Genomic DNA, 15829 nt, shown 5'->3' on the forward strand with positions numbered 1-15829 from the left:
TTTGAGGTCAGGAGTTCAAGACCAGTCTGGCCACCCATGGCAAGACCCCATCTCCAATAAAAATGCAAAAATTAGCCAGGTGTGGTGGCGCGGGCCTATGGTCCTGGCTACTTGGGAGACTGAGGCAGGAGAATCGCTTCAACACTGGAGGCGGAGGTTGCAATGAGCCGAGATCGCACCACTGCACTCCAGTCTGGGCGACAGAGTGAGGCTCCATCTCCCAAAAAAAAAAAAAAAAAAGCAAGCTTCATATACAAGGCATCACTTCATGTACAAGGCATTGAGCTGACAGACACAACCATGGCCTTTGCTCAAATAGGTGTTGAGAGACAATAATTATTGCCAAAATAAAAGGACTCTAGGAGTTCAGAGGGAATCCCAATGCATTTTGTACAAACAGAACAGAATAAAAGTAGGGAGGCTAGGTGCACTCCAGCACTTTGGGAGGTCAAGGCAGGAGACCAGACTGGGCAACAGAGCCCTTAAGACCTGATATCCAAAAAAAATTAATAATCAAAAAAATATTTTTTTAATTAGCTGGGCATGCTGTGGTGCACCTGTAGTCCTTAGTTCTTTGGGAGTCTGAAGTGGGAGGATTGTTTGAATCCAGGAATTCAAGGCTGCAGTAAGCTATGACTGTGCCACTGTACTCTAGCCTGGGAGACAAAGCTAGACCCTGCCTCAGAAAAACAAAAACAAAAAAACACAGCAGTTAAATTATCCTCACTTTTATTACTTTTCTTTTGTTTTTTTGAGGCGGAGTCTCACTGTTGCCCAGGCTGGAGTGCAGTGGCGGGATCTCGGCTCACTGCAAGCTCCGCCTCCCGGTTTGACGCCATTCTCCTGCCTCAGCCTCCCCAGTAGCTGGGACTACAGGTGCCCGCCACCACGCCCGACTAATTTTTAGTATTCAACGTGTTATCCAGGATGGTCTTGATCTCCTGATCTCGTGATCCACCCACTTCGGCCTCCCAAAGTGCTGAGATTACAGGCTTGAGTCACCACGCCCGGCCTTTTATTACTATTTTTTTTTTGAGACAGAGTCTCACTCTGTCACCCAGGCTGGAGTGCAGTGGAGCAATCTCGGCTTATTGCAACCTCGGCCTCCTGGTTTCAAGCAATTCTCCTGCCTCAGCCTCCTAAGCAGCTGAGACTACAGGTGTGCACCACCACGCCCAGCTTATTTTTGTATTTTTAGTAGAGACGGTGTTTCACCATGTTGGCCAGGCTGGCCTGGAACTCCCGACCTCAGGTGATCCACCCACATCAGCCTCCCAAAGTGTTGGGAATACAGGCGTGAGCCACCACGCCCAGCCTATCCTCACTTTTAGAATTTCATGATTCTGAAACCGCAATTTGACCTGTCCTTTTAAAATAATTTTTACCTTTAGCAAGTGCAAGCAGGCGAGAGTCACACAACACATTATCTTTGCATGGAAGACAAGAATATCTCCCACTAGAGAAAACTTAAGGCCTAACAGGTAACCTCCTATGGGGCAAGTTTAAAAAGCTATTTACTGGAGCAGGTACTAGGATGGCCTTCAGGAGCATCTTAGTGCTTTCTGACCTACCAGCGTTCCTCACAGCTTTGAATCCTTTTCCGCTTTCTCCACTTGAATGTGAACATCTACAGATCTACAGCTCAGAAGCCAGGATGCTTAAAGGGTAATTCCCTCATTTCTCTTGCTCTGACAATTGGTGTTTATGGGGATGTATCAACTACTTGCAATGCCATTTTCCCATCAATTACTAGAGAGTAGGGAAAGTGAAATTTAAAAAGCATTAAGACATGTAAAAGTTCTCCCACAACTGGTTTTCATTCATGAAATATTTATGCAGAGTTTATAAGCTATAAAGCCAGAAATGACTTAATTCAACAGATTTGACTTTTCCAAACTGTGTGGGTGCAGTACTCCAAGGAGAATTACTCAGGTTTCAAAGCTCAGATTCAAAGAGAAAACGATCTAATTTGTCACTCCTTCCACTAATATTCTCAAGAATCAAGTCCTATGCCATTTAGCAATAAGAAGGGGCTAGGATTTACAAAGTCGCCTTTTAATGAGAATGTATAGTCTACTTGTTTTAAGAAGTTGAGCCTAAGATTAATGTATTGCGTACAATTCAGAATAATCATGGGCCTCAACTGCATGAACACTATTACAAAACAGTAAATGTTGAGAATATTCAAGTTGAACAAATTCACAGAGGCGTTAAATCGGCCAAACGAGTACAACAAAGACACACCTGGCCAAATCTTCAATTGTCATAGTTTCCTTAAAAATCAGGAAATCTTTGTTTTGCTTTAAGGCAAACTGTCAGGTCGACCAAAAGGACAGATAAAAGCAAAAACACTTCGCTGCAGTATACCTCATTCAGGAAGGTTTAACTTGCTGCTAATCCGTGCCACAAAAAAAATAAATAAATAAATCTATGCTCTGTTGCAGGTATAATGGAGGACACGGCCGAAGCACTTTGCACTTTTCAACCAGACAAATGCAAAACCTGGTGGGCGTAAGAAGGAGCACATATGAAAGTGACAAATAGGGGAAACGGTGGGCAAGGAAAACAATGGCTGGTTGGAGAGCGAAAAAGGGGAAGCTCAGGAGGAAATTTTAGAAAGCCGCCAGGACCCTGTAGTTCTAAGATCTACGGGGAAACAGGCACCCAACGGCTGCGTCTCAGGTTTCCGCGGGTCACAAAAGAATAACGGACATCCTCCCAACGGTGGCCCAGGGGCTCCGCGGGCGCTTCCGCCGAGCTCGCGCCGACCCCGCACCCAGCCAGGCGCTCGCGGCGAGATGCGGGACGCTGCCCGCGTCGCCCGTCTTTGTCCGTTCGGCCCTCCACACTCACCCCGCGGCCATCGCTCGCCCGAAGACAGGCGCCAAGAGCAAACGCCGCCCGACGCGAAAAAGGAAGCACAGGCGTTTCTCGTCAAAGCAGACTTTATTGGGGCGACTGGGCCGCCCTGCACGCGCCGGCCGCTCCCCGCTCGGCCCCCGGGCCGCCCACCTGCCTCAACCCGGCGCCCGGTCGGCCCCTCCCTCCCTTCTCCTCAGGCTCCCGCCCCCCTGGTGCCCGGGGCCGCGCGGACCGCTCACCGGCTCCCAAGGCGGCGGCTGCAGCGGCGACGCCCCGCTCCCGAGTGCGGCCCCGGCCCGAGGCGGCGTGTTTTGTGGCTGTAGCACCGTGAAGGGCGGGAGCCGCGCGACTCCGGGCGGCGGCTGCGGCGGCGGCGCGCTGACGTCACGCGCCGCGGGCCAGCCTGCGCGCGTGCGAGCCGCCCCGCCCCCGGTCCCACCGGCCCCAATCCGGGAGGAGCCCGGCGAGTAGGCGGGGCCGCGGAGGCCAGCGGATAGATCGATTGGCCGAGAGGGAGAATCGAGAGGGCGAGCGGGCGAGTGGCAGCCAGGCGGGGCGGGCTGAGGCCAGCGCGGAAGTCTCGCGAGGCCGGGCCCAAGCAGAGTGTGGCGGCGGCGGCGGCGGCGAGATCTGGGCTCGGGTTGAGGAGTTGGTATTTGTGTGGAAGGAGGCGGAGGCGCAGGAGGAAGGGGGAAGCGGAGCGCCGGCCCGGAGGGCGGGAGGAGGCGCGGCCAGGGCGGGCGGTTGCGGCGAGGCGAGGCGGGGAGCTGGGACGAGCAGCGGCCGAGCGAGCGCGGGGCGCACCGAGGCGAGGGAGGCGGGGAAGCCCCGCCGCCGCCGCGGCCGCCGCGCCCGCCCCTTCCCCCGCCGCCCGCCCCCTCTCCCCCCGCCCGCTCGCCGCCTTCCTCCCTCTGCCTTCCTTCCCCACGGCCGGCCGCCTCCTCGCCCGCCCGCCCGCAGCCGAGGAGCCGAGGCCGCCGCGGCCGTGGCGGCGGAGCTCTCAGCCATGGCCTCGGGCGACACCCTCTACATCGCCACGGACGGCTCGGAGATGCCGGCCGAGATCGTGGAGCTGCACGAGATCGAGGTGGAGACCATCCCGGTGGAGACCATCGAGACCACAGTGGTGGGCGAGGAGGAGGAGGAGGACGAAGACGACGAGGACGGCGGCGGCGGCGACCACGGCGGCGGGGGCGGCCACGGGCACGCCGGCCACCACCACCACCACCATCACCACCACCACCACCCGCCCATGATCGCGCTGCAGCCGCTGGTCACCGACGACCCGACCCAGGTGCACCACCACCAGGAGGTGATCCTGGTGCAGACGCGCGAGGAGGTGGTGGGCGGCGACGACTCGGACGGGCTGCGCGCCGAGGACGGCTTCGAGGATCAGATCCTCATCCCGGTGCCCGCGCCGGCCGGCGGCGACGACGACTACATTGAGCAGACGCTGGTCACCGTGGCGGCGGCCGGCAAGAGCGGTGGCGGCGGCTCCTCGTCGTCGGGCGGCGGCCGCGTCAAGAAGGGCGGCGGCAAGAAGAGCGGCAAGAAGAGTTACCTCAGCGGCGGGGCCGGCGCGGCGGGCGGCGGCGGCGCCGACCCGGGCAACAAGAAGTGGGAGCAGAAGCAGGTGCAGATCAAGACCCTGGAGGGCGAGTTCTCGGTCACCATGTGGTCCTCAGGTGAGCGCCGGCCGCGCGCCCCGGCCCCGGGATGTTTTTGTTTTGAAGGGAAGCCATGTTTTATGTGTGTGATGGGCGCCGCCATCTTCTTCGCCAGGGCAAGTATGGCGGCCCCAAAAGATGGCGGGCCGTGCGGCGGCGGGGGCGCGGCGGCGGCGGCGGCCGGCGGCGGGCCGCGAAGATGGCGGCGGGCCGCGGGGGGAGGGGCCGGCGCCGCCCGGCTAGGCCGCAATGGCGTAGTTTCTCCGAGAGGGGGAAGCGCCGCGCGGGGCGGGGACGGCTGGGGGAGGGGCCGGCGCGCTCGCTCCCCGGCGCCCGCATCAACGGGCGCGCCCGCCGGCCCGTTGTGGTGGCAGCCGCGCGCCCCCGGCCCGGGCGGGAGGCGGGCGGGCGTTGGCGGGGCTGCGCCGCGGCCTCGCGGGCCAGGGATTGCTGCCTCCGGGACGCGCGCCCCCTCCCGGCGCTGCCGTTAGCCCGCCGGCCGCTGGAGGGCGCCGCGGGCTCTTGCCCCGCCCGGCCCCAACTTCCCCGGACTCCCAACTGCTCCCGGGAGGCACCTTCCAGAAGGGGGGTCGTGCCACGCGTGGGCGCCTCCGGCCTCCTTTTTCCCCGCCCACCCAGCGCCGGGCTGGACCCTGCCCCGGCGGTCACGCTGGCCCGAGGCGTCGTTTGCTGCGGGGCGGGACTTGGGGCTGCACGTAGGGCTCGCGTGTGCGGGCTCCGAGCGTCAGTCGTAGCCTGTCACCGCCGTTGCCAGCGAATTCCTGGCCCTTTAGTCTTCCTGCGGTACCTAGTGGGAAGGGCCTGTGAATCTTAGCGGATAATTCTTAGTCACTTACGTTTTGGGAAAGCTTTTTTTTTTCCCCTCAAGTATTTAGCTCTTTGTGAGTAGATTGGGTTAGTTTACTCAACTGTGGACATTTGCCCGTAAATAAAATCGGGTAGTTTAATTTTAAGCCTCTATGCTTTTTACTTTGTAGAAAGGTATCTATTTTCCCCACGAAAAGAAAGATTCTAGAAAACGAGTTTTTTTTGGGTTTTGTTTTACTGTTTTAATACTACTTTTAACGAAGGCCGGAAAACCCATCTACGGCAAAAGGATCCTATCTGCATGTGTAAAATCTTTGTTTTTACTTAACAAAGGCAATTATTCAATGCTGTTTTTTAGGGTGTTCTATTAGTATATTCATATGCTACCTAGCTAAATTGCTGAGATACTAAATAGACTGAGAATAATCCTGCCATCGTAGTTAATCTAACGCCTGTGATGGTTACGTTTAGTACTCCATATAAGCGGTGGAGTCCCTTCCCCTATAATTACTTTAAAGCTATTTCATAAATTCTCAGAACTGAATGGAGACTCAAAATATGGTGACCTTTGAGTATTAAAAGATCGTTAAAATTCAGAGGAATGAATGAAACAAATGAAAACGCTGGACTGAAAAAGCTAGATTGTATGTATCTGGTGAAAGCCTCAAGGTGAGACAACTACAGCTGGAAGGATCTGTGATTGAAAGAGGCCTGAGCAAAGGGACTTAGGAGCTGTCAAAATCTAATAGGAAGTGCTAACAGGCGCTGTCCTGCATCCAGTGGGTGCGTTGTAGAATTCATAGTAGTTTGAGTTTAGCAGAAACTGTGTTTAAATGAAGCATGAATACTTTAGTACTTAATGGTTATGAAAAGATAACTTCCATGTATTTTGGTAGCTCAAGAGATTACACACTGATCATGTTGGAACTGAAAGTCAATGGTTTTGGCAGGGCGCGGTGGCTCACGCCTGTACTTGGGAGGCTGAGGCTGGCGGATCACTTGATGTCAGAAGTTCGAGACGAGCTGGCCATCATAGTGAAACCCCGTCTCTACTAAAAATACAAAAATTAGCCGGGCTTGGTGGTGGACGCCTGTAATCTCAGCTTCTTGGGAGGCTGAGGCAGGAGAATCGGTTGAACCCAGGAAGCAGAGGTTAACAGTGAGCCGAGATTGCACCACTACACTCCAGCCTGGGCGACAGAACGAGACTGTCTCAAAAAAAAAAAAAAGAAAAGAAAAAGGGGGGGCATTTTTTTTTTTGTTATTAACAGTGAGTAAGGGATGGGGGTTTTAGTTACTGATTAATTTGCAGAATTCAGAATATGATTTGAAATTAGATATTTAGATAAAGATACATTAACCACTTAAAAATAAACTGATTTTCTTCTCATAGTGTGTGGAATTAGAGTAATTTAGAAAACCAGCATACTTTTACATGTTCTGCATTTTAACAAATTACTGGTCCACTTTTCCACATCCAGAGAACTTGGTAATGTGTGGCTTTGCGTGCTGAAGTGCTATGTGTTAGGTCAGCCAGTTAGGGGAGAAAGTCTGAGGGGCTTGACTGATGGAAGTCAATTTACAATTAAGTGAGCATTTTAAAAGTCATTACTTCCCCTGTGCAAGTTTTTTTTTTTGTTTGTTTGTTTATTTTTGTTTTTTGTTTTTTGTTTTTTTTGGAGGGAGTCTCGCTCTGTTGCCCAGGGGCTGGAGTGCAGTGGCGAGATCTCTGCTCACTGCAAGCTCCGCCTCCCAGGTTCATGCCATTCTCCTGCCTCAGCCTCCGGAGTAGATGGAACTACAGGCGCCCGCCACCATGCCCGGCTAATTTTTTGTATTTTTAGTAGAGACAGCGTTTCACTGTGTTAGCCAGGATGGTCTCAATCTCCTGAATTCGTGATCCGCCTGCCTTGGCCTCCCAAAGTGCTGGGATTACAGGCGTGAGCCACCGCCCCTTGGCCAAGTGGCTGCTTTTAAGGTGGCACAGTTTGGGGTTGTTTTCACATCCATTTCTTTTCTTTTTTTTTTTTTTTAATTTGATACAGAGTCTTGCTCTGTCACCCAGGCTGGAGTGCAGTGTTATGATCTTGGCTTACTGCAATCTTCACCTCCCAGGTTCAAGCGATTCTCATGTCTCAGCCTCCCAAGTAGCTGGGATTACAGGTGTCCACCACCACCCCTGGCTATAATGTCCATTTCTTTAAAGCGTTGGTTGTCTAGTTAGTGTGGTAGAGTATGCTGTGCATAAAGGTGGTTATAAATATTTGATGGCAGTAACATAGGATTGTCTGTTTGTCAGACATGTGTTTTGTGGTAAACTATCCCCCTTTTCCTTGTGATTTGGAATTATTACTAAAGAGAAGCTAAAGAGCTTATGGATAACTCTGCATTTCCCAAGTTCAAATTCTGAAAATGATTTCATCTTCAGAACTGAAATGACATGATATAGTCAGTATAATTCCATAACGTGGAGAAATGTGAAAGTGGGTTAATTGTTGGATAAATCTGTATGTGTGTGTACATACGGGTTGAGCATGGTGGGCAGCATTACTGCTTTCATGTATGATCTCATTTGATCCTAGGCATGAAGGTTTTAACTACACTATAGTTTCACTAAAATAGCCCCTTAGTTTGGAATGAACCGTGAAGTAACAGTTTTGCATAAGCCCCAAGCTGAGTTACTTGAAGTACTTATAAAAACAGTTGTACATACAGGGTATTCCCTGAGGGTCTAGTTACTTCTTAGACCCTCTTGGTTTAAAAAACAAAAAAATCAGGCTGGGTGCAGTGGCTCACACCTGTAGTCCCAGAACTCTGGGAGGCCAAGGCAGGAGGATCACTTGAGCCCAGGAGTTCTAGACGAACCTCGACAATATAGTGAGACTCCGCTTTGGGAAGAAAAAAAAATAAAAAATAAACAGAAAAAAAAAAATTAGCCAGTCATGGTGGCACATTCCTGTAGTCAGTCCCAGCTACTTGGTAGGTTGAGGTGGGAGGATCACCTGAGCCTGGGAAATCGAGGCTGCAAGTCAGCGGTGATTACACCACTGTACTCCATCCAGCCTGGATGAGAGTGAGACACTGTGTCAAAAAAAAAAAAAAGTGGGAGTCAGCATATTTCTGGAAACCAAATGGGTTTCTTTTGCTTGAATGCCATCTTCCTTTAATTTCCCACAGTAACAACACTCTGGCAGGCATCTTTTGAATGTAATATCAGCATAGGAATCTAATAGTTTTTTAGTAGTTTTAGGCCTTACGGGATCCTTAAGAGATTGGCTTTTTTTTTTTTTTTTTTTGAGATGAGTGTCTCACCCTGTCACCCAGGTTTGAGTGCAGTGGAGAGATCTTGGCTCACTGCAACCTCCGCCTTCCAAGTAGCACGTGCCACCATGCCCACCTAATATTTTTGTATTTTTGGTAGAGACGAGGTTTCGCCATGTTGGCCAAGCTGGTCTTGAATTCCTGATCTCAGGCGATTCACCCACCTCAGCCTCCCAAAGTGTTGGGATTACCCACCTACCTGCCCCTCGACATCTCCCGCTTTTTTTTTTTGAGACAGGGTCTCATTCTTTCACCCAGGCTAGAGTGCAGTGGGCCTCAACCTCCCAGGCTGAAGCAATCCTCCCACCTCAGCCTTCCAAGCAGCTGGGACCACAGGCTAATATTTTAATTTTTTTCAGGCATGGGGTCTCCTTATGTTGCCCAGATTGGTCTCAAACTCCTGGGCTCCAGCAATACTCTTGCCTCAGCCTTCCAGAGTGATGGGATTATGGGTGTGAGCTACTGCGCCTGACCTCTTTATTTTTTTCCTAAATTTTTAATTCTCACACAAATGTTTAGTTTCTTCTTTATTTGTTTATTTTTGAGACGGAGTCTCGCTCTGTCACCCAGGCTGGAGTGCAGTGGTTCACTGCAAGCTCTGCCTCCCAGGTTCACACCATTCTCCTGCCTCAACTTCCAGAGTAGCTGGGACTATAGGCGCCTGCGGCCATGCCCGGCTAATTTTTTTGTATTTTTAGTAGAGACAGGGTTTCGCCGTGTTAGCCAGGATGGTCTCCATCTCCTGACCTGGTGATCCGCTTGCCTCAGCCTCCCAAAAGTGCTGGGATTACAGGCGTGAGCCACTGCACTGGCCAGTTTCTTCTATATTTAACCTGAATGAATATGCTTAGCTGTTTAATGTGTCAAGAGAACTCTGTGCATCTGGGAGTTTTTTAGTTGTTGCTTTTTAAATTAGAGATGGGGTCTTGCCTTGTTGCCTAAGCTGGCCTTAAATTCCTGGGCTCAGACTATCTTCTCGCCTCAAATTCCTGAGTAGCTGGGACTACAGACACTCAGCTTCAACTATGTTTTGAATAATCTTAATCAGTTGCTTTAATGCCAGTGTTTACTTTGGCCTTTTTCACTATATATAATTAAACATTTCAGTGTTGACAGATTTGGGCACAGTACTATATATTTTTTCCGTAGATATTAATGCTATTACATAGGAGTAACAGTTGTTGTGGGGTTTTTTGTTTGTTTGTTTGAGGCGAAGTGTCGCTCTGTCGCCCAGGCTGGAGTGCAATGACACAATCTCGGCTCACTGCAACTTCTGCCTCCAAGATTCAAGCAATTCTCCTCCCTCAGCCTCCCAAGTAGCTGGGATGTGCCACCACACCTGGCTAATTGTTGTATTTTTAGTAGAGACTGGGTTTCTCCATGTTGACCAGGCTGGTCTCGAACTCCTGACCTCAGGCGATCCTCCCACCCCAGCCTCCCAAAGTGCTGGGATTACAGATGTGAGCTACCGCACCCACCCAGGAACAACTGTTTTATAACTTAGTTAATTATAGACTAAGCCACTTAACCATTGCATTTAATAGGGAAGATAATGATAAAAACTGAAATTTAAAACGTTTAGTTCAGAGATAAATCTAGGTGATTTTAAAATCTTGAGATTTCAGGTGGTGAGAAACTGACCCTCTCTAAGGCTGTTGATATTTTAATTCAGAGCATAAGTTGCACTGCCATGTGTATAAACTGCTACATAGATGTCTGGAATCCTGGGAACAAGCCAGCATGTCCATGGTCACCCCCACCCCGTTTCCATTTCCATACATGGGTTTTGTGAGGCGAGGCCAGCATGTGCATACTGCCTGCCCAGTGGCTAATGAGGATAGCACAGGTGTGGGGACAGTATTCCTCCCATTCTGTCCCCTGCCAGTCAGTACAGCTTGGGTTGCAGGGGCACCTGTGCCTTCTCAAAGTGCTGGCAGCTGAGTGGCACCTCCTTCACGCCTGGGAGTCAAGTCCCTCCCCTGGTGTGCCCAGGTCGGCCTCATGTTCCGGGTGGAGAACTCTTGCTTGGACCTTGTTGGGATATGGGGTGGTGAGACCTCACCTGAGCTGTGACCTTCTGAGAGCAGACAAATTAAACTGCTGAAGGAGAGGCAAAAATAATTATTATTATTCTGTTACACTGAATAGAGAAGCGGCTTGTGCTGGATTAAGCAAAATCTTTAAGACCAGAAAGCGATTAATATAAAATCAGTTAATGCAAGGCAGTTGAAATGCATTGAATTTTTCTCAATTTTATAGGTTCGGAAGATGCAGGTTTGCCAAAAATCACTAGTCATGACCGTTTGCCATTCCTCTGGGTTTTTCACACCCTCCCTCCCCGGTAAAAACTGTGCTATTTATCACTAAGTAGAGATGGAATAAACATGAACTTCCATGGAGCCAAGCTCAAAAAGCCCTCCAAAGTAATCACTTCAACCTCATGACCTACATAGGGCAGCCTAAGTCATAGATCTCGAATCCTGATCTGGTAGCTCTGAAAAGTTTAGCTTCCTAATAAAACCTCTTGTGCTGTCAGACTCTACTCCAGGTTAACCTTGCCTTTTCCCTGCCACTATCAACAACTGACTCCCCCTACTGGGCAAAGAAAAATTCATATCAGGAAAAGGTCAGGGTTCCTGTCCTATCTACAGTTAGAATTTTAGGCTTTTGGAAGAGGGTAAATTTTTTAAAACATCCATGTCGGGCTCCTAGGTGGATATTTACAAAAGGCATTCTATTTTGTTTTTGAAACCTGCTTAACAAGGTCAGTCTGTTTTAAGGCTGGGAAACTTATATTAGCAAAACAGTTATTGCAATGGATATTACTTAATATTTGCATTCTTTTGTTTAACTCTTGATCTGCTCAGGTGACCATTTTTATTCTCTTTGTGCTGTTACTACTTACAATAGAAAGAGTAAGCAAAAGTGAATTTTCCTTTTTTTTTTTGTTTTTGTTTTTGAGACAGGGTCTCACTTTCTCACCCAGTCTGGAGTACAGTGGCACAGTCTCAGCTCATTGCAGCCTCAGCCTCCTGGGCTCAAGCAGTCCTGCCTCAGTCCCGCAAGAGCTGGGACTGTAGGCAGACACCACCAGGCACAGGCTAATTTTTTGTAGAGACAGGGTTATCAGAATCATGGCTTGGATGTAGAAAATAACATTAATGTAATTACTGTAGAGTATTAGGAAGAGCCAAGGGAGATCTTAGAAGTTAGCTGACTGTTGGATGGGCTTGCACCTTTTCATGTGTGATGGACTTTAATAACAGCACATAAGGGGAGCCAAGCCATTTCCTAGTTCTACGTATCTTCTCAGTAGGTTCTGTTCTGTTTAACTTCATGAATAATTATCAAGAACAGAAAGCCAGCAGCATCATATTTCCTCTCTAGAGGGGACTGACCTTGGGATCTTTGTAAAATGAGTTGGGGTAGCAGTATCCTTATTCTATTCCTTTATGAACAGAACAATATACTCAGGCCGGGCGCGGTGGCTCAAGCCTGTAATCCCAGCACTTTGGGAGGCCGAGACGGGCGGATCACGAGGTCAGGAGATCGAGACCATCCTGGCTAACATGGTGAAACCCCGTCTCTACTAAAAATACAAAAAACTAGCCGGGCGACCTGGCGGGCGCCTGTAGTCCCAGCTACTCGGGAGGCTGAGGCAGGAGAATGGCGTGAACCCGGGAGGCGGAGCTTGCAGTGAGCTGAGATCCGGCCACTGCACTCCAGCCTGGGCGACAGAGTGAGACTCCGTCTCAAAAAAAAAAAAAAAAAAAAAAAAAAAAAAAAAAAAAAAAAAAAAAAAAAAAAAAAGAACAATATACTCAATTTCTTTCTTTCTTTCTTTCTTTCTTTCTTTTTTTTTTTTTTTTTTGGGGGACAGAGTTTTGCTGTGTCGCCCAGGCTGGAGTACAGTGGTTTGATCTGGCTCACTGCACCCTCTGCCTCCCAGGTTCAAACAATTTTCCTGCCTCAGCCTCCTGAGTAGCTGGGATTACAGGTGTGCACCACCATGCCCGGCTAATTTTTTGTATTAGTAGAGACGGGTTTTACCTTGTTGGCCAGGGCTGGTCTTGAACTCCTGACCTCAAGTCATCTACCCACTTCGGCCTCCCAAAGTGCTGGGATTACAGGCATGAGCTACTGTACCCAGCCTACTCAGTTTCTTAAAGCAAGCGTCTTCCATTTTAAGGTGACCTGGCAAATGAGATATTAGGAACCCTTGAGCAAAAAAATACATTTTTGAGACAGGTTCTTGCTGTGTTACTCAGACTGGAGTGCACTGGTTATTCACAGGTGTGATCATTGTGCACTACATCCTTGAACTCCTGGGCTCAAGTGGTTCTCCGATCTCAGCCTCCCTGGTAGCTGGGACTAGAGGTGTGTGCCACTCCACCCAGCTTGAATAAAATTTTTTTTTTCTTTTTTTTTTTTTGTTTTTTTGAGACGGAGTCTCACTCTGTCACCCAGGCTGGAGTGCAGTGGCGTGATCTCAGCTCATTGCAAGCTCCACCTCCCGGGTTCACACCATTCTTCTGCCTCAGCCTCCCAAGTAGCTGGGACTACAGGTGCCTGCCACCACTCCCGGCTAATTTTTTGTATTTTTAGTAGAGACAGGATTTCACCGTGCTAGCCAGGATGGTCTTGATCTCCTGACCTTGTGATCTGCCCGCCTCCGCCTCCCAAAGTCCTGGGATTATAGGCATTAGCCACCACGCCCAGCCACGTTAAATTCTTAATAGCCGTTCAGTTACTTTAGTTTTACACAGTGGTTTCAGATATGGTTAAGCATTAAAACAATATAAATGGTTATTTGTGATGGACTCTTTCTCGTGTAATTTTTTTTTTTTTTTTGTAGACAAGAGTTTTGCTCTGTTGCCCAGGCTGGAGTGCAGTGGCACGATCTCGGCTCACCTGCAACCTTCACCTCCTGGGTTCAAGCGATTCTCCTGCCTCAGCCTCCTGAGTAGCTGGGATTACAGGTGTGCACCACCACACCCGGCTAATTTTTGTACTTTTAGTAGAGATGGGGTTTCACCATGTTGGCCAGGCTGGTCTCGAACTCCTGACCTCAAGTGCATCAGCCTCCAAAGTTCTGGGATTACAGGCGTGAGCCACAGTGCCCAGCTTTCTTGCATAAATTAATTCCCCTCTTCAAATAGAAGATCTGTGAGTCAGGGAAAGTGGCTGCCATTGCTGTGCAAGAAGCTGTTGTTTGGTGTCAGGATCTGTCTTTTCAGGAGAGTATTGAACTTTGAATATTGAGTAAATGAATGGATGGAATTTGTACTGTAAGGCAGAATCAGGGCTTATGCCAAAATGCTATTTTGGTCTATTCCTGTATTGGTGGAAAAGAAGTATTAGGGATCGAGAGAAGGTGGAGAAGCGTACTGTTTTAGAAGCAGCATGGGCTTTAGAGTCAATTCTCAATTCAAATCTCAGCTTTGCTACTTAACCGCTTTTTTTTTTTTTTTTTTTTTTTGGTCTGAGATGGAGTCTTGCTGTCGCCCAGACTGGAGTGCAGTGGCACGATCTCAGCTCACTGCAATCTCCGCCTCCCAGGTTCAAGCGATTCTCCTACCTCAGCCTCCAGAGTAGCTGGGACTACAGGCTCCTGCCACCACGCCCAGCTAATTTTTGTATTTTTAGTAGAGATGGGGTTTCACCATTTTGGCCAGGCTGCTCTCGAACTCCCGACCTTGTGATCCGCCCACCTTGGCCCCCCAAAGTGCTGGGAATACAGGCACGAGCCACCGCACCTGGCCTTTTTTTTTTTTTTTTTTTTTTTGAGATGGAGTTTTGTTCTTGTTGCTCAGGCTGGAGTGCAGTGGTGCAATCTCGGCTTGCCACAACCTCCACCTCCCAGGTTCAAGCAATTCTCCTGCTTCAGCCTCCCGATTAGTTGGGATCACAGGCATTCACCACCACACCTGGCTAATTTTGTATTTTTAGTAGAGACAGGGTTTCTCCATGTTGGTCAGACTGATCTTGAACTCCTGGCCTCAGGTGGTCTGCCTGCCTCAGCCTCCCAAAGTGCTGGGATTACTGGCGTGAGCCACGGCGCCTGGCCTACTTACTGCTCTTTAGATACATTGCTTGTCATTTCTGAGGTCAGTTTCTTCAGCCAAAAACATAGGGTTTAATACCTTAAAGATAGTGTTTGGATTGAGAAATGTGATAGTTGCCAGAATGAAACAGGTACTTAATAAAGGATAGTATCGTTTCTTAAGGTCTTTATTAGTAGAAAAACTGGGAAACAACCTATGTCTGATTTTTACCTATTGCCTAGCAGTGAATCATAAATGTTTAGCTCTCCCCTATTTCAGTGAAAGGTCAGCTGATGGCAGCTGTGACTCTGTTTTGTCTTTTTTGCCAGAAGTAACCTAGAGTGGCCTAAGATAGGAGGTGTGGAGAAACAAAATATAGCCAAACACGTGCATGCATGCATACATACATACGTAGATAAATATGTCAGTTGGTGAAGGTGAAAATAGAAGATCGGGATCACAGGAAAAATTACCATCAACTCTAATGAGGTTCCTGGCAGTCAAGATAAAAAAGGAACTTATATTACCTTTATCTGATATTAATTCTGAGTAAATAAAGCATTTCTTAGGAATGAATTCCTTCGTGTATGAAGGGGGCCACTGAGTGGTAGTGCTGGCATTTTTCAGCCAACGTAGTGACAAATTTCACAGTGCTCTCTTAGAGATGCCTAAAAAATGTATTATAGAACATGACTGGGCATGGTGCACTTTGGGAGACTGAGGTGGAAGGATCTGAGGCCAGGAGTTTGAGACCAACCTGGGCAACATAGTGAGACCTTGTCTCCACAGAAAATTAAAAAAAAAAAACAAGCATGGTGGCATGTGCTTGTGGCCCCAGCTACCCAGGAGGCTGACGTGGGAGAATCACCTGAGCACCGGAGGTCAAGGCTGCAGTGAGCTCCACTCCAACCTGGATGATGACATAGTGAGATTCTGCCTCAAAAAGAAAAGAGAGAGAGAGAAATAATATATAAGGCCTTTGATTTTTCTGATTAACATACTGTGGTTGACTGAATGACGACTCCCAAGATGGCCAGATCCTAATTCTTGGAACCTGTGAGTGTTAACCTTATTTGCAAGTGTGATTAAACCAAGGCTCTTGGAATA

General features: G+C 49.1%; 1 protein-coding gene across 1 annotated transcript in view; it reads left to right on the forward strand.

Moving 5' to 3' along the window:
- The first annotated feature begins 3615 nt into the window (after positions 1–3615).
- YY1 (YY1 transcription factor) overlaps positions 3616–15829 on the forward strand; it is a 45596-nt gene continuing 33382 nt past the window's right edge. Inside the window, exon 1 of the mRNA XM_030931020.1 lies at positions 3616–4547. Within this exon, the coding sequence (XP_030786880.1) occupies positions 3869–4547 (679 nt within the window). The 5' untranslated portion in view covers positions 3616–3868. The remainder of the gene's footprint in view (positions 4548–15829) is intronic.

Source organism: Rhinopithecus roxellana, chromosome 5 (genome assembly GCF_007565055.1).
Source record: "Rhinopithecus roxellana isolate Shanxi Qingling chromosome 5, ASM756505v1, whole genome shotgun sequence".
Lineage (NCBI taxonomy): Eukaryota > Metazoa > Chordata > Mammalia > Primates > Cercopithecidae > Rhinopithecus > Rhinopithecus roxellana.